Genomic DNA, 21,719 nt, shown 5'->3' with positions numbered 1-21,719 from the left:
TAAAACAAAGCAATCGCCTTGTAGTCACCGATATCCCCTTTCTCATTTTTTTTAATGAATTTGCTTAACCATAGCACATTTAACTAACGACAGGCAAATGAAATATTTTTAAGATAAGAGAGGTACTAATATCAGTAACAGGCCTCAGAAAGGAGCAAAGCATACCATCATTACCTCAAAAATTATCCTGTGCAACCAACCAAAACGTTACATTTATTAAAAATAAAAAGTACTGGTCGTCAAAACAAACACTTGTCATTTCATATGACGTTTAGAAGTCATACAAATTTTAGTCTCAATTTTTTTCTTTTCGTGAATTAGTATCCACCTGACGAAAATTTATGTGAATTATGGCTTGCTTAGTGTCCCGATTAAAAGATTTAATACAAGAATATGAACACGGGTAAGCTATACCAGTGTAAAACATTTACCGTGACCTGTAAAGTCCAAGCTTTTCATTGATTACATTGGTTACCTTATTCACAATCCTAAAGTTGATACTCTGCCGAACTGTTCCGATATCTCAAGAAAATAATGTTTACATTACAATACATGAAATAAATAATAAAAATTTCTTTGGGGTTAGTACGTAGGAAAATGAAAAACACAATTTTATTGCCTTCTTTAGGGGTAATACGGATGATTTTCTGTCTTATCATATGGATATACTTAAAGTCAAATAATAAAAACTGCCGCTTTTGATATAAAAAACAGTATAAATGCATTCCAAAATATTAGTTAGCATTATAATATGTTTTAGTATTTTTGAACTTATCATTACAAAATGCATTTTCCAAAACATTTGTTTTTTGTTTTGTCTGTTTTCACTACATTTGTTCACATGGTATGGGCGTTTAAAATTCTCAATTCTCTCTCACTTTTCCTCTCATCATGTGAGTATATTGAATTCAACCGTTATTAATATTAATATCAGTTATTTACGAACTTATTTACTGAATAAATTGTATGAATAGTAGCCAAAATTAGTGATATATCACAAAAATAATTTCAAGATATATTTCACTCTCTAGTGATGAATATCAATTTTTGGAAATGTAGATCTACTATTTTTCATCTAGTTTTAACTAATAGTTAAAACAAAAGCAAAACTTTCGTGTAACGACTTCAGGAGCTATTCGAATGAGGGTAGAGGATGAAGGTTTTGAGGTAGTGATCGCCTGTTGCCAGGCGCTGGTTACATGGAAATGAAGTAGTGTGTCGATAAGATGAAGCTTCAATTTTCTTATGGGAATTTACATTTAAAAACCGCCCAATTTGACTCCTTATATACTATCTACTTCGGTTATAGCAATGGAAACTGCAATGAAGAGAAAAACTTCCAAACGAAGCCGCTCCAGAGATGTTGTTACCTGTTTTGTCCCCCTCCAATTTTGGTTCCCACAGCTCCACAACCTGTTAGGCCTTTGCAATGGCCCCTGCCAAAACGAACAATATCAGAAGTAGGTAACTAACTGTACCATTTTTCCCATTTATCTACTAGAGGTATAGAATTTGATAATACAGGAACTTATTATGCAGCTATGAAAAAACTTTGGGAAGGTTCATTCATTATGCGCATTTGCGAGATGTAAAATTTTATTTTTAACCAATGACATTCAACAAAAAATATGGCCGCTGAAAGACCGTCAGTAAGTTTGGATGTAGCATTTTTAAGGCAATATTTTCTCAAAATATGCCTTGATCTCTTTAAATGTTCTGGGAAAACGAGTTAAGTGTGTGGAGATCACTGTTTAGCAAGAAAATGATGCAAAGTGCCGGTTGGTGTTCGAAATGTAGAGGCATGCGCGGAAAATCATAACTTTCTTTTCGAAAATATAAATGCTGCATGAGGCGCATCAGTTTTTACCCTAGTAATAGCTACCATGCATACGATTTTTCCTTATTATAGTTTTACCCTTATTTTGTTTTATATAAGCGCACTTAGATATCCGAACAGAATTGAATATTATCTCATCCAGAACTACATTTTTGCTTCGATAGTAACTTTAAAAAACTATTCAGTGTGTTTGCGTTTTCAGAACATCTCGTTTTCTCTACTCCAACGATAGTGTAAGTTCAATTTAGTTTAAAGTGAAGTAAGTGAGAATCACTTAATTGCACGGTTATAATACGGAAACGACATTAATTGCAAGTTTTATATTACCCCTCAAAAAAAGTTTGATATGTTATATTAGAGCAATATCATAGCTGAACCTAAGAAAATTAGTTTGGCTAATTGAAATCAACTTTAAATCAGATAGAGAGTAAAAGTTATAAAAGTTAATTGGTTTTTGTTAATACATTTAAATTGCTCTTGATTGTTTTCATAGAAATACATTCACTTCACCTTCACTGCTATAAATAAATGTTTATACAAGGAGTGTAGAAGAAATTAGGTACCTATACCGCTAAAAAATATTTTTAATAGATTGCCGGGGAAGATAAAATATATAGAAAATGTTTGTATTCTTTCTATCCGAGTTTGGTTATACACTGTCAAAAGGAAAATACAATATTATTGTTATTATCAATGGAAATTGTAAAATAGTTTCAAAAATAAACCAAAACCAATTTTAAAATTTATCGAAAAACTACTATTACTTCACTGCCCGTGTTCAGTTATCCACCAGATAACTAACGACTCTCATCAAGCTGCAACATTCTTCCCGACTTGAATACTGCAAAATTGCCAGTGATGCCAAAACATTGTGTAAATTGTCACTAACTAAAGGCAATGTCAGGCAGTTGCCTGCAAAAAAAAAACAGATTTATTCAGTAGTGCCACAATATTTTATTTATTTATTTATTGAGGCACCCTTTCAATTAATTATTTTTGCAATCAAATATGAAGTTTGTTAATTTGTGGAGTGGTGTGCGCTTCACGTAAAACCGATAGACAAAGAACAGGACAGGCACCAATGACTACCATTTGCAGACGAATTTGTATTAGTGACAAGAATCAAACAAGGAGTACCTTACGTCTCGAATATAGGGCAGCGGAAATGGAACTTGAAATAAATGAAAATAAATTACACATGTACATGGACTAAGAAGGAAGGAAGCTAGGGAAAATGGGCAGTTTAGAATAACAAGTATATACTTTTGAGGAAGTGAAACCATTTTTGTTCTTGCGCGCAGAATTTACTAAAAATTGCTGTCTAGAAGTGCAAAACTAAGATTTTACAAGTCAGTCCTGAGACCTATAAAATTAATTGGAAGACAAACATAGACAATAGACAAAAGTGAGCAAAACGGAAAGAAAGTGTTTGCGCAAAATAATCTTTAAAGGAAAGAAAGTTGGTAATAGATGAGAAAGAAGGAACAATAAGGAACTACAAGAGCTATTTGACCAACCTAACATTGTAGGCACACCAGAGAGTTATAGATTTAGATGGAGAGGACACATAAGAAAATGACAGATTACCCAAAAAAACATTAAAGAATATAGTGGAGGAAGGGGGAGGAGAGGTAAATGAATTGATTAAAAACTGCAGAAGAAAATCAGAAGACAGAAAGGAATGGAAAAACAAAGTCATACCTTAGTTTTGAATATCTGATACTTCCCATCACCGTTTGCTCATCATCCATGCACATCTTGAACTTTGTGTTCGGTATATATCCATATCATGGTTTACCCTGGTAAACCACCGTGGTAATTGTAACCAGGGTGGGTAGGACCATATTAGGGTTGCCTTATTTTGGCTCCCTAACATGGATAGAGCTGAATTGGCTACTAAGAAGCATCTTACTGGTTGGGTTTTTTGGACTCATTTGATAAAAATTACAGTCATGCTTCGTAAAAGTTCGAGATATTCTAAAATCCATAATATAGAGAGCGAGAGGTTCAAAAATCAATTTTGCAAAGTAAATAAAATGCGAGTAAGATTTTGATATTAAGAATTATAACTTATTTTTTAAATTAATTGGAGCGCCGTTGGTAGGTAAGATTGGCAAGTAATTTTAAATTTATCTGAGATTAAGAAACTGGCAAAGAAAGTAGTTGCTGATCAGTTTTTGATCTACATTTCATTAAAGGTTTCAATCCCCGTTAATAAGATATTTACTGCAATTGTGCAAAAAAGGACCTAATTGGTTTAGTAATACTAAAAACGTCCCCCTTAGCCAAAAATGTCTACCGAAGAAGCCGAACGCATCAGATACGCAAATTTCTATAACAACTACAATATCGATTGGCACTCCGACAGTGCACGTGATAAGCAGCCATCGCCCGATCCACGAACCGACAAGTGGAGAGGGGTAACGACAGACGGAAAGAGCCCTCGGTGTTCCGACAGTGAAAACCTGAAAAAAGTCGAAGAAGACAAGGGCTGCCCTACAGGTACCAAATCAAATCACGTTCGAGTCGAATTTTGGATTTTTTAAAGAAACTTCCACAAGATACTGTAATACTATTTACGAATCTTCTGGGGTCCACCTCGAACCGGTGTTGATAAATAGAAGTTGAGGAAGTTTCGAAAAACATTCTATTCTACCTGCTTATATGCCGTTTGAGGGGGTGGAGGTAAAGGAGGGCCATGAACATTGTCTCGGATGACTGATTTCCATATATTGGTGAAAGGTAAAGACCTGAGATTTGGTTGGTTTGGTTGTTTAGAAATTACTATGAATTCTTTCTTCGGATCTTCGAATTTTTCTTTGGTAGAAGAATTGATTACATGGAAGAATTTTAGTATTGGTATTATTATTGGTATTGGTATTAAAGGGGTGCGCGCCCCGCGGGCGTCCAAGCACTTAGGCCGTTGTGTCACCAGACCGTGCTAGAGGGTGTCCAGAATGCCGCCCATCCTATAGAAGGTCAGCAACTCCTTTAGCCCAATACCTTGCACTGAATCCGGATCGATCAAGGCCGTTCCGAAGACTCCAAATCTAGCCCATATCAAAGCAGGGCACTCGGTGAGCAGATGATACGGGTCTCCTCCCCTTCCATGCACTGCACCACCTGCACCCATCTCCAATACCTAGCAAGCAAAGATACTTACTAAGCGCGCGAGGTCCTGTTTAGGCGGCCCCTGTTAAAATTTTAGTTTTATCGCATAAAATTTAACGTCCGGTTTCGTGACTAGCTTACGCAACTGCTGATGAGTTTATTTGTCATAGTCTTAAGGCTCTTCATATTCTTATGAGTTTATTTGTCACGGTCTTAGGGCTCTTTCATATTCTTTGAGTCTAGTTGATATTTTTTCGTCCTGTTTCTGCAAGTGGTAAATCTGGTATTAACATTATATTTCCTTAGAAGTAAGTAAGCAGGGACCACAGTGGCAAGTGTGGGGTTGCTTACGAACTCATTTTCTTTGGAAGGTTGTGGTGTGCGATGGTACATTTAATATCTCTAAAATGGAAATAATTACACGGGTTGAGATAGAAGGTTGATAACCAAAGACTTCAAGTAAATGAGTCCAAGAGCCACACTTACCGAACGAAAAAACTTGGCTAAAAGAACATGAAATTGCCTTAAGACTACGACAAATAACCTCATTTGCAGCAAACTAAAATTCTTGCGTGTCATCAATTCTTTTACCAAAAAAAATCTCAGAATCCATATAAATGTCTAAAGAACCAAACAATCTTAAACACGATTTGGTGATCCCCAACAACTCCCCTTCAAACAGTATATAAGCAGGTACAGAGTAGAATAAGAGCCAGTTTCAATTTAGCGCTGTATCGGCGCAACTATTAATGGGTTTATTTAAAAGAAATATTTTCAATGATAAATTATTAATCGGTTATTACTTCGTCTACGGCTTAAAATAGAGATACCAGAAATGAGTACCTTATTATTGCAAAAAAGTATGTGCAGGCGTCGCCATCTACAAGCTATCGCAAAAACTGATTACACCAACTAATTTTCCATCTTCGAATTTTTGTGCCTGTATTTTTAAAAATTGTGAACGTATGTAATATAAAACGAAAAATTAAATTACTTTTATCAGTCGGTATCACCGTTAAGTATTTTGATACCAAGAATATGCTGGTGTTCTATGGATGAAAACGCTTAGACCTGTTTCAGGCCTATTAATAATCAAATAAATAAAGGGTCGTTTAAGGTTTCAAGCTATGCTCCATGAAGGTAACACCGTTCTCCAACTGTCATCCTTGTGGGGCGTGGTGCGCCGAAATCGAACCTTGTCCCAAGAAGCCAAAGAAAAAAACGGGTGCGTATGTTGCCGGGGCTTGCAAGCGGCCCTGCTGCAAGCACTGGAAACCCAAGGATGGTGACTGCGAATATACGGACCCCTGCAAAGCCCACTGTTTTAATCACAAGCAATAACTAAAGAACTACTTTTGTGACGGGAGTATGTCTATTTTATTTCTAATAATAAATTTACAATCCGGGCATGATGAACGCGACGTTATCCAATGTACTCAGCAACTGTTCGGCACTGCAGCAGTTTTCCTGTAACTCGGGTATTTGTTGGGTGAGGCACAACAAAGGGCCCAGTGCGCAAAGCAGCGAGTCGAGCAGTACCGAAAGGCTGCCGGATACCGCTATCTGACCCTGAAAGTGAATGTAACGAATTTTTAGTCTTTTTGGCAACGACAGAACTGACCTTTCATAAATAGGAGCAAACAGTTTTCTCAACACAATATTTTCATTGTGGCTGTAGGGAATAAAAGCTGTTAGGATAATTGCTGCTGGGTGATGAGTAGTTGACAAACTACCAAGAGAAAGAAAGTCAAGAAAAATTGCTGAAATTTTATTTTTAAGTTGCCAACTTGATCGCTAGGAAAGCTGTGCCTACAAAAAGCGCATGTATGTGTATACAGGGAGTCTGAGTTGCGTAATATCTCTCTCTCTGATGTTAAGTTGTCTCTCCAATGCAATCTCGGCCTTCCCAACGGTTTTTTCCAAGCCAGCACCTCTTCCCGCACCAGTCTAATTCGACACTTATTTACTTGTTTTTTAACATGGCCAGCCTATCTGAGTCTCGGTGACCTTATTAGTTTGACAACGTCTGGGTGATTACATAGTTCTTCCAATTCCTTGTGCGTTCTAGTGCAGTATCTGTTGTTTATTGTTAGCTTTTATTGAATTAGGATTCTTCTCCCTGCAATTCTTAATCAAGTCAGGTACAGGTTGTTCATCATGTCTCGGGATAAGACATTTGATTTCATTACCCTTTGTATCACATTATTGATAGCTTTAGTCATGTCAATGTCTGAGGTGATGCTAACTCCCAGATACTTAAATTCCTGAATCCTTTCAATATTATATTGGTCCATTGTGACATTTTGTGCACTTCCAGTTACCATGTATTTTGATTTGTCTTCGTTGATCCTTAAGCAGAACTTTCCAGATTGATCAACTCCCCCTTAAAATTGACAGTTGCGATCACCACTAACGGCGATTTTAAAGAGCAATAGCGACAGTTCATCTTACTGTTTGAGCCCACTGTAAACTGTAAAGAAGCCTGAGGTTTTTGGCTCCAATTCTGACAGCACTTCTCAATCCCTCCACACACTTGTGAGATTATTAATCTGCTGTTTGGGTATCCCAAGTCCTGCAGTAGCATTATACATTTCCACTCTTATTATACCGTCATAGATCTGTTTGAAATCAATAGAGTTGAGTTAATTAACCATTTGATTCTGAAAATCTTGTATATTATTAAGTGATTTTTTCGGAAACCACACTGGTAGTCACCTATTTGATCCTCGAAGTAGGAGGTCAATTTCTCCATGTTGATGAAGGATATCTACTACTTCTTTCGCGACTCAGATCTTTACTTTCCCAATTATGGAAACCATCAACCAATCATTCAAGGAAAATTTCTTGCCCGTACTTTAGCTCCGCTCCCTTCAAACAATATACAAGCAGGTACAGAGTAGAATGCGAGTCAATTTCAGTTAAGCTCTGAAAAAAGCCAACAGGATGATTGGCGAAACGTTACCAAATTTGATTGATCAACAATCAGCGCATGATGAATCTAGAAGTTTTGTAAATAGGTTGTGGAAGTTTCTTTTAAAAAAAAGCTTTTCTTATTTTTATTCACCCCCTGAAAAAAATTTTTTGTCTTGTTCTGTCTATGTAATTCAATGCCTTCAAGAAATTTATGTTCACATTGGGTCTGTTTTCTGTTTTCTATAGTTGTTTTTGCCTTAGCCATAGCCTGATTGTACTGTTGTATATGTTGTTCTGGTGGTCCAATGCAGCATTCTTTGTCAAGCCAAGTTTCTGAGTTTCAGCTCTCTTTCACAGTCATAATCAAACCAGTCCTTTTTTTTGTGTTATGTGTATTCCCTATGGTGTTGCTGGTGCAATGGATTCATGACATGCTATTTCTTTGCTATATTGTGTCGACATTTTCTTTCTTTGTTGTTGTTGGGATTCGTTCTGATCTTATATTCGCTCTGACTAGGAAATGGTCCCTGTCTGCTTCTAAAATTTCTTACGTCAATGACGTTACTACTATGGCTTGCGTCTATTAAAATGTAGTCGACCTGGTTATGGATATTTATGGATGTTTTTGTGATCGAATATTGATTGAGTCCATCGTCACTACATTGCTCATGTAGTCTAAATAAATAAATAAATCTAAGGTCTAGGAACATTATCATATCTTGCATACAGCGTATTTTATAGACTTTTCTAGGTTACTTTGAAGACGACGATATTGCTAACTAACTCCATTTCGTTAATTTATTTACTTATTTATTCTCGGGTCAAGCCCAGCTAAAAATTACGTTACAGCCATGAAGCAACGCAACAAGATTTGCATAAACTAAAGAAAGATATAAGCGTTTAAATATAATATAACTCTAAGGGAAAAAAGGCTTAAGGGTGCGTGAAATAAATGAGCGAACTGCACGGGTTCTGTGAAATTGTTGACTAAAAATTCGAGGGAGTATTGCGGGATGGATCATCTAAAAAGATATGAAAGTGTGTCACAAATTGACAAAGTATACATTTACGCTGAAAATTTTCCATGATTTAAAAACACAGAGCTTTGATAGAGAACACAATTTCTTGTGTTACATTGTTGCGAGCTTTGCAGTATGGCACTAAAAAGCAAAATTGGAGCTCACCAAGACACCCAGATCATGTACAATAAATACAGTTCTTGAAAACTCTGGTTTTATGAAATTTAATAACTTTACATACTCTTAGCCCGGTCCTCAAGGTCAAAGGCCTCCTGCAGTATGAGACAATCAGCAGAAGTAACAATTTTCATAAACAACTTTATGTCATCAGAAAAGAAAAAGAATAAACTTAAAAAGCAAGAGTTAATGCATGTAATGAATAGGTTGAATTGTAGTTGTTAATATAGGCAATCTGTATCTTTTCAATAAGATCATTTCTAACCCAACAAAGTAGAAGTGAGCTGCCAAGAATCAGTCTTTCAAGTTTTTCAAACGCCTTGGAGTCGGTGTATACGTCTTTACCTAAGCAAGACGTTTCCCAGAAAGTCACTATACCCAAAAACTAATGGTATAGTAAGTAAGTAGAGTAAGCAACACTTTGATAAACTTCTCCAGTTACTTGTTTATCCAGCACTAGCTCTGTAGCGCTCTGCCAAATCGTGACTAAAATGACAGGTAGAAGAACCGACTAATGACTGGTTTTTTAACTTTACTGCAGGTGCTGAAACGAGTGTTTAAAATTTCCAGTAACAGCTAGAATGCAGCCAAGATGAACCGTTTAAAGTTACGTATGGAGCAAGTCTTACCTCGTGTTCTTTCAATCTCTCCCCGATAATAGTCAAGCTTTCACCCAGAAGCTTCAAATGGGCCGCCACGTCGATCGGTTTGATGCCGTTCACCCTGTATTGTCCGTCTTTTCCTCTGGGACTAGGCGGCGAAACATTAACGTTCTCATAGCTCGAAGTGCCAGACTGCAACGCTGACAGTGGACTCACCGACGATTTGCCGATGTTCGACCGTTTGTTTATGAGCTTGGTGACGGTTCTAGGAGTCGATCCTTTAAAACTAGCTCCAAAATCTTAAAAAAGAAAAACTACCTATAAAACAGTTGAAGAAACAACAAAAAAAAAGTTTACTTCTGAACAGAGGTAAAGTGTCTCCAAGTGTAACTTTCAGTTAAAATGCGCTGTGCCTCTGGGTCCTCGTTAATGCCATTAAAAATTATTTTATGACCCTGAACTGAGTTTGTATATCCTCTGTTTTCGTAATTCACATTAATTTCTTGAAGCCAAAAGAAACCGTGTGGAAAACCGTAAAAAAATAATTGAAATTAAAATTTTCCTAATTAATTAATCTGAAGTCATGAGATAAAAATCGCTTAGATAAATAATAATAATAATATAAATGTTTATTCACTTATTACATAATATATTCACATTTTATTTATTTTCACAAATTAATAAATTTAGCAAAAAAACAGATAAACGCTCAATTAATCAATTAATTGATTTACTTACAGAGGGTTAATAAATACCAAATTCAAGCGCATGTCTCCCTGTGTCAAAATCCATTTACTTACTTTTTTTAGTCACCAATTTCTCTTATCAAACGAGGCAAGATATTAACAATTTTAGGACAAAATATACAAAGCTGTTTTATCCAATAAAATTTGGAGTATGCATACAGATGTGTTGAGAATGATGAATATATTTTTGGCGTATAATTGCCGTTATGTTCATTACGTTAGTTTCTCTGTATAATAAATCTAAAACTGCTCCACATTGAACATTCGACTACATAATTTTTAAATGTTTTTCACACATAAACTTCCCAAATTAATAGAATCTATATAACCGTCCCCTGAATTTTTCCATAACTTTGTTAATTTGGACATCCCATCTTAAAAAGGAGTCCATGTGTACGCCTAAATTGGAATTTTAGTTGGTAAGTACCGACTAGATATTTTACTTTTCACAAAAAATATTATTTGTTCATAGACAGTCAGTGGCAGGCCACTAATTTCCTTAAAAAAATTGTGAGATTTGCATTCATTTATGAGCAGATTTGATGTCTTAGTTTTTTTTTTTGGAGATTGGAGATTGTAAGAATAATTTTTATTTTAAAAGAAATAGACAGGTGAAATTCCGTACGCCGCACTGTGGGCCCCATGCATAAACTAGGTTGCAATAAATCATTATTAAAAATGCAAAATGTCAATGTTTTTAAATTAAGAACATACTGAAACATGTAAAAACAGTATTGCTTTCTAAAAATGCTTTACCAAAAATTTTTTATAAAGGCACAATATCAGATGTTTAAAAGAAAGTCTATTTTTATTACAATCGCTTCAATAAAATAACGAAGTTTTCGTACTTTTTAAATGGCTTAGTAGGCATTGAAAGCAAATGCCGCTTTAAGTATTTGACAACTGATGTCGGTCCTGTTAATTAGTTTAGACATGTACATGCAATGTAGAATGTTTGTGTTTTTTCTGCGATTTGACAAGAAGTGACGGGATAAGTACCATTAATATTTAATTTTTCAAATTCTATAGAGTAAAAAAATATGAAGGCCAACGAGTGCCAAGCAAAAATATACATTTTTTATTAGGCAAAATACTTAAAACTGTTAGCCAAAAATGTCGCAAATAATCGCAAAACTTATGCCAATTAAAAATGTCAACCTCTGAGTGATAAAAATATTAACAATTAATATGCTCTTAAAGTTGTTTATCGCATGTATTGCTTGCGCAATGAGCCAATTATAATATAATTTTTATACATATTGTTTTCATTTTATACACACGTTTAAACTCAAAATTGCAAGACTACTTTTATTTTTTCGTTTTTAGAAATGTACGAAATATCGAAAAAAACGTTGTTTCAATTCTGAAGTAAGAAAAACCTTGTAGAAGAAATATTTCAGTCTTTACTCGTGGTATTATATGCCCATAACTGTCCACAAACTGCTGTACCATTCCACAGATATTATTAAACATTGTGTTGTGCCTATTGGGTAGCTCTCTGAGGAGGCCCAAGAGGCACGTTACAAAGATTGTCGGCGATATCGCGAGCATCACACCCAAAAAAAATCGCGCATTGCCATGAATAAAGACTTGATGCGAATGTTATTAGTGTCCTCTGACCCCGTTATAGCCAGTTACCGACAAAAAACTGTAAGACCAAAAAAACCACTATCACCTGATATATTGGCTCTACTTAAAAGCCCAGAGCTTCCATGCCTTACAAAAAATGACTATTTTTCGGAGACCTCCGAATATGACTTTGAGTGTATGGGTAGTGAGTCTGACATGTCGTGACAGCGAGAAAGACTAAAATTATAGTTTACCTAGTGGGTTTCAGGGTTTAAGAAAGTATGTTAAGTAGAAAACATCTCTGTCAAAATTTTATTTATAAGCCAAATGAGAAGCATAAGCCACAGGTTTATCATTAGGAACGTCTCCTTGGGAGAGCACTGCACCAACAGCAAAGTTACTAGCATCGGTAGTTAAGTTAAATGATTTTTCAAAGTTAAGGTATTGTAGAATAGGCGAGTTTATTAACATGTCTTTACAAGTTTCGAAAGATTGTATAAATTCGGGCGAATGAATTACTTTCGCTTCTTTTTTTAGACAAAGAGTTAGGGGTTTAGTTAATTTTAAGTTTTTTGTGTTTTGTATGATCTCTTGCTTGCTGTGTTGTTTAAATAAAATAGTTATATTTTCAATAAGTTAATTTAATTTCGGTAAATAGTTCCTATATTTGGAATTTGTTAACTAGTATGTTTTCTGTTTCCTTAAATACAGTTAAATTATTTCACGTAACTGCAGAAGCTTTTTGAATAAAACAGTGCAGCAATTGCAAAATGTTTCCAATTTTTTTTATTCTAGTTTTGGTATATCTTTAAAATATACCCCGAAAAATACTAATGTGGCAACGCTGGAAAATTGAAAAAAATTGTATTATTATTTACCGGCAATGTGTAATAATAATAAATAATAAAACAATTTAAGGTTTTTAAGTTACTAGAAAATAATCGAATTAATGCAACCTAGTTTGGGCAATGGGCCCACAGTGCCCCGGCCGCTGGTGTATTTAAAAAAAATGGTGGTACACTAAATAATGTCTCTTGATACACAGTACATGTGTGCCAAATTTCATAAAAATATCTACTGTGGTATTAGAGATATTAAAAAAATATATTTGATAACTTAACCACCCTGTACCTCAAAAGTTAAGAAGTTTAGGACATATGTTCATATGAAGTTTTCTTTTTAAAATGGACTCAAAAATCGCCCTATTAATTATGACAGAAACAATCTGTATATTGCTATTGGGATCTTTTGGATTTGAAATAAATGTAAACAAACTATAAGGATGCCTACCGCTCTCTTTCCCTTTGAGTTTCTCCGACTTGACGATTTTGCCATCCTTAATAACGAGTTGCTTTTTTTTGGAGGGATCGAGCCTCTTAAAACCACCCTCGTTGTCATCGTAGTCGCTGTCCGAATCCACCGATTCGTCGATGCTAGATTCTGTCGCGTTCGCTGTCGGTTCATATTCGCTTCCGTATTCCGAGTCGCTCGCCCCCTCCCCCTGGTTGACGTTGAAGTTGTCGTACTCGGAATCCTTGGTATACATCTGCAATATAAATGATAGAAGAAGTGCTAACGTGTACTCCAAAAGCGACCATTTTTAGAGGCACTCAAATTTGAAAAAAACATCTCCTCTGCAACTTTTTATCCAAAATACGAAAACGTTTAAAGTTTTTCTACAGGGTGTTCCACTTCTGGGCTGCTAATATAAAATTAAAATTTTCTTATGAAGCACCCTATATATTTTTGCATTCAGGGTGTCCCACGACATAACTGCCATAACTGCTTGGGAGTGTGTTGCTGGGGTGATTTCAACTTAAAAATGTCAAATGAATATATACCCGGAACGCTATTTGAATTTTAAAGACCATTTAAAAGAAAGAATAAAAAATAGTTGTTCAAAATGTCCACCCAATTTCTGTTGTCTAGCTCTTCTTCGAATTGAATTAGTAGCTCTGCTATCAGTCTCAGGATCAGCACAAATAATTCTAGTTACCAGTTGTTCTCTGTTTTCAATACGTTCTGCTAAAAATTTTTGAGTCTTGCCTATAAAAAGTAATCTAACGGATTAAGGTCAGGTAATCTTTCTGGCCAAGCAACTGCTGAACCTTTTCCAATCCACCAGCTTGTATAATTTTGATTAAGAAATTCTGTTACTTGTCGACCATAGTGAGGAGGTGCACCATAGTGCTGAATCCACATTCGTTGCCTTATTTTAAGGGGACCATCATCCAGTAATATTGAAAATCATTTTCAATGTAATGTACCAAATATTGATCGAAAATCTATCATGAAAATGGAATTCCCGAGCTTGTCGTGCATTTTCAAGTGCCCAACACTGTGAATTTCTGGTGTTATTGATAATATTATCAGACAAATCCTCTGATTTCTCAATATCCAGCGACTAAATTCAAATTTGAACCTTAGTCGGCAAGTTTTAAAGATTGTACAGGACACTAGTTGAACGAGACGATCAGAAGTAGCTGCAGGAAGCTTCTCTGTTTCTCTTAAATATCGATGAACATTGCTAACAGCAGTTTTACAAGGAACTCTACGAGTGGGAAATCGCCGACGATATTGATCAACTGCCGCTCGACCGTTGTTGCCATTACACAATCCATAAACAACGTGAATGTCGGCGTATTCAACATTGAAAAAAGTAAACATTGTACCTTGAAGAGTATTTTAATGTAACACACGAAAATAAACATGTAATTTGATGTTTATGTCAATTGTAGCTCAGTAAGAATAGTTTTGCGGGTGTATGTTTATTGGACATGTTTAACTTGAAATCATCCCAGCAACACACTCCCAAGCTATGGCAGTCAGGTCGTGTACATAAAAACGGATTAAAATTCAAAGTTGTGCCACATATTAGATTTTGCCTTAAGGGTGGCGGCTTTTATGGTTCCGAACTGACGCAGAGCATTAATCAGTAGAACCATAGTACGTTTTAAAATTGAGAGAAAATTTAAAGAAACAGGACATGTAAAAGATCGTTTACAGCCAGCCAGTTCGTTCAAAAACTAATTAGAACACGAGATTAAACATTTTATTAAAAGTTGAAGATAGTCCCTATTGTGCATGTTCTGATGTAGTTTCAAATATCAAATAAATAATAGCAAATATAAAATATCAAATAAAAATGGTTTCAGCAGAATGCTGTTCCCCTACATTTTGCACGACAATTGCGTGAATATTTAAATACGGAATTTCCCGGACAGTGAATTGGTAGAAGGGGATCAGTAGAATGACCTGCAAGATCTCCAGATATTATTCCACTGGATTTTTTGCTCAACGGCTATTTAAAAGCAAAACCCACAGAATTTAGATGATTTAAAGTTGGAATTAGATACGAAATAAAGCAAAGTAATAAAACCACCGATTGTAATAGTTTTGAAAGGGTTTTTAAACCGATTAGGATGTAAAGAAATTCAACACCTAATAAAATAATATCTCACGCGCCCTGTTGGGTCTTTCTCAATATATTAGATTAAACAAATTACCAACTTCTTGAGTTTTCGTTATGCCTCCATATCCAATAAATTTCACGTGTCTTAGTTTCATATAGCTGCGCTATATTCACTTCCTTAACTGACAGAAAAAATGTAATTGTGGCAATTTAGGAACTTTACTGGCTTTTATTCTTTTACTCATAGAAAGTAAGAGATAGGTATAGGGTATTCTACATGAATTCTGCGTGAAGTTTCACGCAGATTTCGAAAATGGATTTTTAAAAAATGTGTCCCATTTCAAAAAGAAACGTTGAATCGCCATTTACTTTTCGACCCATATTTTCTGTTTACTGCAAAAACGAACAAGAAAAAATATGGGGCCTCCCGTTAGGGGCGCAATACCCTCTGCAAGTATCATGACCCCACTCCAGGGGCGAAGCACTCCCTACAAGCATCGGTGCCCCGCAACGGGATTGTATTTTGAAGTTATGTTCATCGAAACCCCCTTTAATCATTTACTGATGGACGTGTGCTAGATTTTTTTTTTAAATCGAATACCTGACTTAAATGAATTTATTCCATATTTTAGCCTAAGTATAATAAAATACAACCCGCACTTGAAGTCGCTCCATCTGTTTATGGCCTAAGAGTTTCATAATGTTACCAACTTGACGAGAGTTAAAGATCTACGCCATGCTTAAACTAAATAACAAGGTCCCATCTTCAATTAATAATAACTCTGCAAGTCTACGACGGCACGAAAAAATCCATGCACCGATTGACGTGCGACGTGACAGTCGGGATTGACAAATGTCAAAATACCATCCACGATTGGTGCATAATTGTGTATTTTAGAGTAGAGAGTAGAAAAACGCATTTAGGTTGTTTTGGAATTATTTGGTTTTGAATTATAGATCTAATCTATAAACTAAACCAACTACCTTCAATTTTAAAGGTCAGGAAAATTTCAGATTTTGGTGGAAACCTTGGTCAAGGCATTCGCTTACATTTTCCAATTTCGCGGGTTTCTTTGGGGGAGCCACCGCGTCGAATTGTTCCGGTTTTTTCGGAGTTGCGGCAGCCCTTTTGGCGTAAGATCGTTCTATTTCGTCAGGCGACTCGAAATCCATCAACTTGGACGATTTTTTTCTCACCCTCCCACTTCTCGAAACTCCAGTCACTTCTAAGTCTAAAACAAATATAAGGGTTCACTAGAAACATTGCCGACAAAATATTGCTAGACACACATGTACACAGGCAATAGATCGTTGCTGGATCCGGAAAGGAACTCTCTCGTTTAGAATGGGCTCAGCAGTTTTTGGTTACTGTTGTGTGAACTGTGTATCTCTGAAGAAGGATTTTCTGTTTTTCAACTCCAAAAGTATTTTTTATGCGCTTCTCTGTATTTGCCGTACTCAACAGGCACAAAAGGTATACAAATAAAGTATGATGATTTTATGGGATATCCCATTTTGGGTATTTTTGCGAGGTATCTCAGTAATTTTTATAGATTGTTCCGTTCGTTTTTTCCTACCTACTTTTTAGCTTTTAAGATACATGCCCTTTTTGACTTTTCCGTTATTCTTAAACTTATCGATGTATTCTTTCTATAGAAAAAGTTGTCTTTCTCTTACCTTTTTCAAAAATATATACACATCATAACTGAATGGGAGACAATCTTCAAATCTATTTTTACTTATTAAATAAAATAATTTTATTTGATATGTGGAGCATACTGGCCATAATTGTTTTATGTTGATCAGTATAGTACAGTACAGCTGTAAGGGGGTATGACAGAGCCACAGCAGAAGCTATTAACATCTCCAAAAGTGCGATTGATCACTATAGAGGCACTACAAGAGTTACCAACTCACAACTTGGCTGTAAGTGGACAGACTAAACGAAATAGACTACATAGCTATGGACTTCGAGAAGACCGATACGAGTGCCTGTGTTTTCCAGAGGAAATCGAGCTAGCCGTTTATAATGGGCCCCGGAAGTCTTATTCTACTACACGGTAATGCTCGACCATACACTGCAAGGACAGTAACAAAGTTTTTAGAAGAAAACGATATTGACGTTTTACCATGGTCTGCGCCATACGCGTGGGACATGCTCCAGAGACATGTATCAGCACAAAATTTAATATTTAAAAAAAAATGAGTTGCCAAATGAGCACCAATGGCGTTTAATTTCCCAAGACGACGATAACTTCATTCAAAGCCTGAGCAGCAGATATAGAGCCGCCATTAACAATCTAGGTGGTCCCACTCTTTACTAAAATGATACATCGTTTTTTTGTATGAGAAATAAAATTTATGTGTGGTGAAAATACTTTTTTAATTTTCCAAAGCAACTTGCATACGCTACTGTAATACTTTTCACAAAACTTCTGGATTCCTCCTGAAGTTTTGTGAAAAATATAAAATACTCTTTTGGCTATAATTTTTGTACACTCAGTATGTTTTACCGTTTGCCTTAATTACTTAATTATTTATGATGTTGCTGAAGCCGACTAAACTTATAATAAGAAATAATACATATTTTAACATTTAATATTCGCCTTAAATACAATAATTCAGAGAGATGAAGAGAACGGTATAGAAGAATGACAGGATACAAAGAAAAAGAAAAGAAAGAAATAAGTCAGGGTTATAGGAAAAGAGAAAAAAAGGTGTTTCTTTATTTAAGCAAAATGCTTTGTTAATTAATGGACCATCATTAAAATGCCGTGCTAATTATCAAAGTGTCGAAAATTTGCATTTCATGTGTCTTTTGAGTGAGCTAATTAATTATAAACGCAATCTGAGAGGAGAAGCACTTTTTGAAAAATTCTTTTTTAAGAACAAATGTTGCCTACGAACATCCGTACAATATGTTAGTCTTTCATGAAGATAAGGAGGGCGACTTAATTATTTTGTAATAGAGACATACCGAATGCAAAGCACGTCGCTGAACCACGGAAAGCCATCCCAAACCTTCAAGGTTATACGAAATTCTTTGCCTCCGCCGAATATTGGCCTTATACGAGAATTTTGGACTTTGTATCCTTTTAATGGCAACAGAATCCAGAAATGATCTTAGTTTTTTTTTTTTTTTGAGACAATGAATGTCTTTGCGAATATAACACTTTAACACTGAAAATGTTCTCTTTATACATCAAGTTATGTTTTATTTATGTTAAATTTTAAATTCACATCAATAACAAGACCTAAGTTTTTGTATGAATCTTTAAATGAGATTGTAATGTTCCCCAATCTGAGTTTTATACTTTCCGTTAACTCTTCTCGAATGTGATCATTATAGAATAACAGAGCTAAAGATTTGTAAAGATTCATTTGAAGACGGTGTCTATCACAAATTCTTAAGAGATTGTCCAAGTCAGAGCCACAGTATCTTTTTCAAATTATATTTAATTTGTAAACCTCCTAAATTTAAATGTGTTTGTGTAATAGTATGCACTTCTTCTCAGAAAACATAAATAAATGACAATTTTATAAAATAAAATGTATAATTTAGTATGCCATAAATAAAAATAATAATCAATTAAAAGTTACATATTGTTAAGGAAGAATTGAATACATTACATAACTTTTTATTAAAGTATAATATTTTCAAAACAATATACTACAACAATGTACCACAAAATTTTTTTTTTTAAATGTTCTAAATGACGTTGTACAGGGTGGGTTCATTAATTAATTTTATACTTTCTTAAGAGGGCTTAAGTATTAAGCTTTGAAAAGTTAAGATGAGTATGTCCAAAACGGCAAGTTTTCAACTCAATATCTCGAAAACAGTTGTAATTAGGTATAAGAAGTATCACAGAATACATATCAAGAATTTTATGATTCACGTGCTTTGTCAAAAGCTGCTATCATGATTTCTAGCTTTTATTGCAAGGGATAAAACATTACTTTACTCACTTAAGGAAGTATAATGCTGAGAACTAACTTAACTTTATAGTAATTGAGAGCAGGACAATTTTTTATATAGAAAAATAAGATTATCTTTTGGATTGGCAAGCTTTTAGATGTTTTTCTAATACTGCTTCAGATTAAGTGTAAAGAAACTCAAATTTAGATAACAAATCCAAAAATGATCCAAGTGTATACATCAATCAATGAAGCAGTCAGATTTTAAAGCTGACAGTAATACAGGTTCAAAATATTTATTTCTTCTGAAAATTCTTCACTCATTAGTCAAAGTTTTTAGCTAGCACTCCCTTTTTTTTCTCAATTGATTGGGATTAGCTCTCTGAGTTTTATAAACTGTTGACTTTAAATTTTCTATAAGTTGCTTCTGGCTTTGGAGGCAATGTTTGCGCCCTTCAAGGAACCTTAGTAAATTCTTTTTTTATGAAAATCATAAATACATATGTAAATTTTATTAATGACTTGAGTAATATACAACTGGTTTGTCGCATAGTCAACTGAAATTTGCAAAAGTAAATAATTCAAATATATAAAATATGTTTGCTGATATAACTGTACCAATAAAAACATGTATAAGAAACATCAACATTGAATTAAGGCTCAATATCATCATCTTGCATCCATCCATCTTCGTCACTTAAGAATCGTCTTTTAACAGATGTGTTCATGTAAGGTCTAAGGGCCCATTCAGTATCGGCTGAATCAGCAATATCTAAAGTACCCAACTTTATTTCATACAGTTTCAATTGAAACCGAGGTCCTACTTCATTCAGGTCGATCTAAAAATGCAATTATTTTAAGTTTTTAAGTTGTTTGTCAATATTATTTGTTGAATACTATCTGATCTGTCCCATTCACTTAATCATAACAATATTATTTTGTGCCATAATTCAATTGAATGAAATTCACTAACCTGACGTTCCACAGTTTTGTATGTATGCTGTCGGAAGCTTATATAATCATCATGATTCGCAAATGTGATCACTCGTTTTGAATCCTCCTTGGGTACAGGAAACAAATACTTCAAAATACTCATCACTCGCTCTGCCAATTTGGTTTTAAAGTTGTGAAATATCAAATGAGGATATTGCTCGGAAACGGTTCCCAAATCAGGGATGTCATGCCTCATAACCACATCAGACATATTAAAATAAGCTGTGGGACCATATGGCAAGTGGCAAATGACCAAACCATCGGGTAAACCTCTGTGTTCATGCACAATGATGAAATCAGTAACATCGTTTGCACGACATGCGCTTATCAGCTGTTTCATCTCGTAATTACCCCTGTTCATCCTTTGCGCATTCGGAAATATCAACCTTAGTTCTTTAACAAACATTTTCAATCTCGCGCTGGGATCTCGCGACGTGGTGATAACGATTTTCGGATCTTCCACACCAGCATAACGATACTCATCATCTTGGGAATTAGCAACTGCACCGCCGCTCTCGCCACCTAATAGCGCTGTAGTTTCGGGACCTCCATCTTCCCATTCAAGTTTTTTTGAGTAGTGCAAAGCTTTCTTTTGTAAATCTCCATGTATGTGGGTATTATTTTCAATACTGTTTTTAATCCTGTTTTTGCGGTCTTGGATAGTTTTCTGTTTATCTTCGACTGTTTTCCGGTACAAATATTCCCGCCGGAGGCGCGCCTGACGGCGGAACATCTTCACACGCCTTTTTTAAAAGCGTGATCAAGACGTGTTTACAAAATTTGTTAGGTTATGTAAATGGCAACAGAAGAAATGGTTAGGTGAAAAAAACAAATTTTTGCACAGTTTTGTTAGGATACAGTACCAACATCTTTTCATTAATGTATGTCAGAAAATTACCCGAAATTATAACAAAGATGTCGCAATAAAATGCTAAATATATTTTAAAAAAGTTCGAAAATATTTTATAACTCACCTTCAACTTTTTGTTTTTTGTTGTGAAAATTTTCCATTCTGCTTACTTGCTTGTTTTGATCGTAAAGTTATTCTATTAAAATTATTAGCAAATTTTAATATTTAAATTTGTTATTCTATAAACATCATACCATAGAACACCATGAAAGAATATTTACCTGAATATTTATCATGACAGAACTTGAAACGGTACCAAACTAACCACAACTTGCTCTTATGACTGCGATCGCCCAAGGATCGCAATCCTAATAGGATTGCCTAATCCGCCAAATATGTACGCAAGCGAAATGCGAAAACTCTCGCTGGCTGTGACGTAGTGAAGTCCTGTATGGGCGCGTTTATTATGTAAATGCATGGAAATAATCTGAAACTGACCCGAGTTTTGATGGACTTCCAGTATTTTGAGTAGTTAATATAGCATTTTGTTTGGATAATCATTCGTTATTTTC

The 21,719-nt window shown here is 35.0% G+C and overlaps 2 protein-coding genes across 15 annotated transcripts; one reads left to right on the top strand and one right to left on the bottom strand.

The window, feature by feature from the left end:
• Positions 1-233: 233 nt before the first annotated feature.
• On the top strand, positions 234-6,289 carry LOC132703487 (uncharacterized). Its single transcript, XM_060672783.1, has 4 exons — positions 234-403; positions 1,310-1,460; positions 4,123-4,339; positions 6,066-6,289. Exons 1-4 carry the CDS (start codon positions 351-353, stop codon positions 6,287-6,289), a joined length of 645 nt encoding a protein of 214 aa, XP_060528766.1. The 5' UTR covers positions 234-350.
• On the bottom strand, positions 6,198-21,642 carry LOC132703486 (U3 small nucleolar ribonucleoprotein protein IMP4). Of its 14 annotated transcripts, none has more exons than XR_009619089.1 (7): positions 21,272-21,422; positions 16,437-16,618; positions 13,265-13,520; positions 9,687-9,958; positions 7,138-9,633; positions 6,570-7,075; positions 6,388-6,517 (listed from the first exon to the last, which is right to left on the bottom strand). XR_009619089.1 is itself a non-coding variant. In XM_060672777.1 (6 exons), the coding sequence occupies exons 2-6, from the start codon at positions 21,306-21,308 to the stop codon at positions 6,344-6,346; spliced, it is 921 nt and encodes a 306-aa protein (XP_060528760.1). In that variant the 5' UTR covers positions 21,309-21,343; positions 21,429-21,642; the 3' UTR covers positions 6,198-6,343. The 14 variants fall into 14 exon arrangements, 8 of the variants coding, with proteins under 8 accessions (XP_060528760.1, XP_060528761.1, XP_060528764.1 ...); XR_009619088.1 differs by having other exon boundaries at positions 6,570-7,067; XR_009619087.1 differs by having other exon boundaries at positions 6,570-7,331; positions 7,400-9,633.
• Between the last annotated feature and the right edge of the window lie 77 nt (positions 21,643-21,719).

The sequence above is a fragment of the Cylas formicarius genome, unplaced genomic scaffold (assembly GCF_029955315.1).
Source record: "Cylas formicarius isolate icCylForm1 unplaced genomic scaffold, icCylForm1.1 PGA_scaffold_6__28_contigs__length_40554024, whole genome shotgun sequence".
Classification (NCBI taxonomy): Eukaryota; Metazoa; Arthropoda; class Insecta; order Coleoptera; family Brentidae; genus Cylas; species Cylas formicarius.
This window is presented reverse-complemented; position numbering and strand designations above follow the sequence as displayed.

What these genes read in the sequence shown, in the direction of transcription:
- LOC132703487 (XM_060672783.1), top strand. Translation starts at nt 351, where the DNA reads ATGGCTTGCTTAGTGTCCCGATTAAAAGATTTAATACAAGAATATGAA. An exon ending in ATACAAGAATATGAACACGG is followed by an intron (nt 404 to 1,309) that starts GTAAGCTATACC and finishes CTTCGGTTATAG; the next exon opens with CAATGGAAACTGCAATGAAG. An exon ending in AGACAAGGGCTGCCCTACAG is followed by an intron (nt 4,340 to 6,065) that starts GTACCAAATCAA and finishes GGGTCGTTTAAG; the next exon opens with GTTTCAAGCTATGCTCCATG.
- LOC132703486 (XM_060672776.1), bottom strand. Translation starts at nt 21,030, where the DNA reads ATGTTCCGCCGTCAGGCGCGCCTCCGGCGGGAATATTTGTACCGGAAA. An exon ending in ACAAAACTGTGGAACGTCAG is followed by an intron (nt 20,144 to 20,277) that starts GTTAGTGAATTT and finishes TTGCATTTTTAG; the next exon opens with ATCGACCTGAATGAAGTAGG.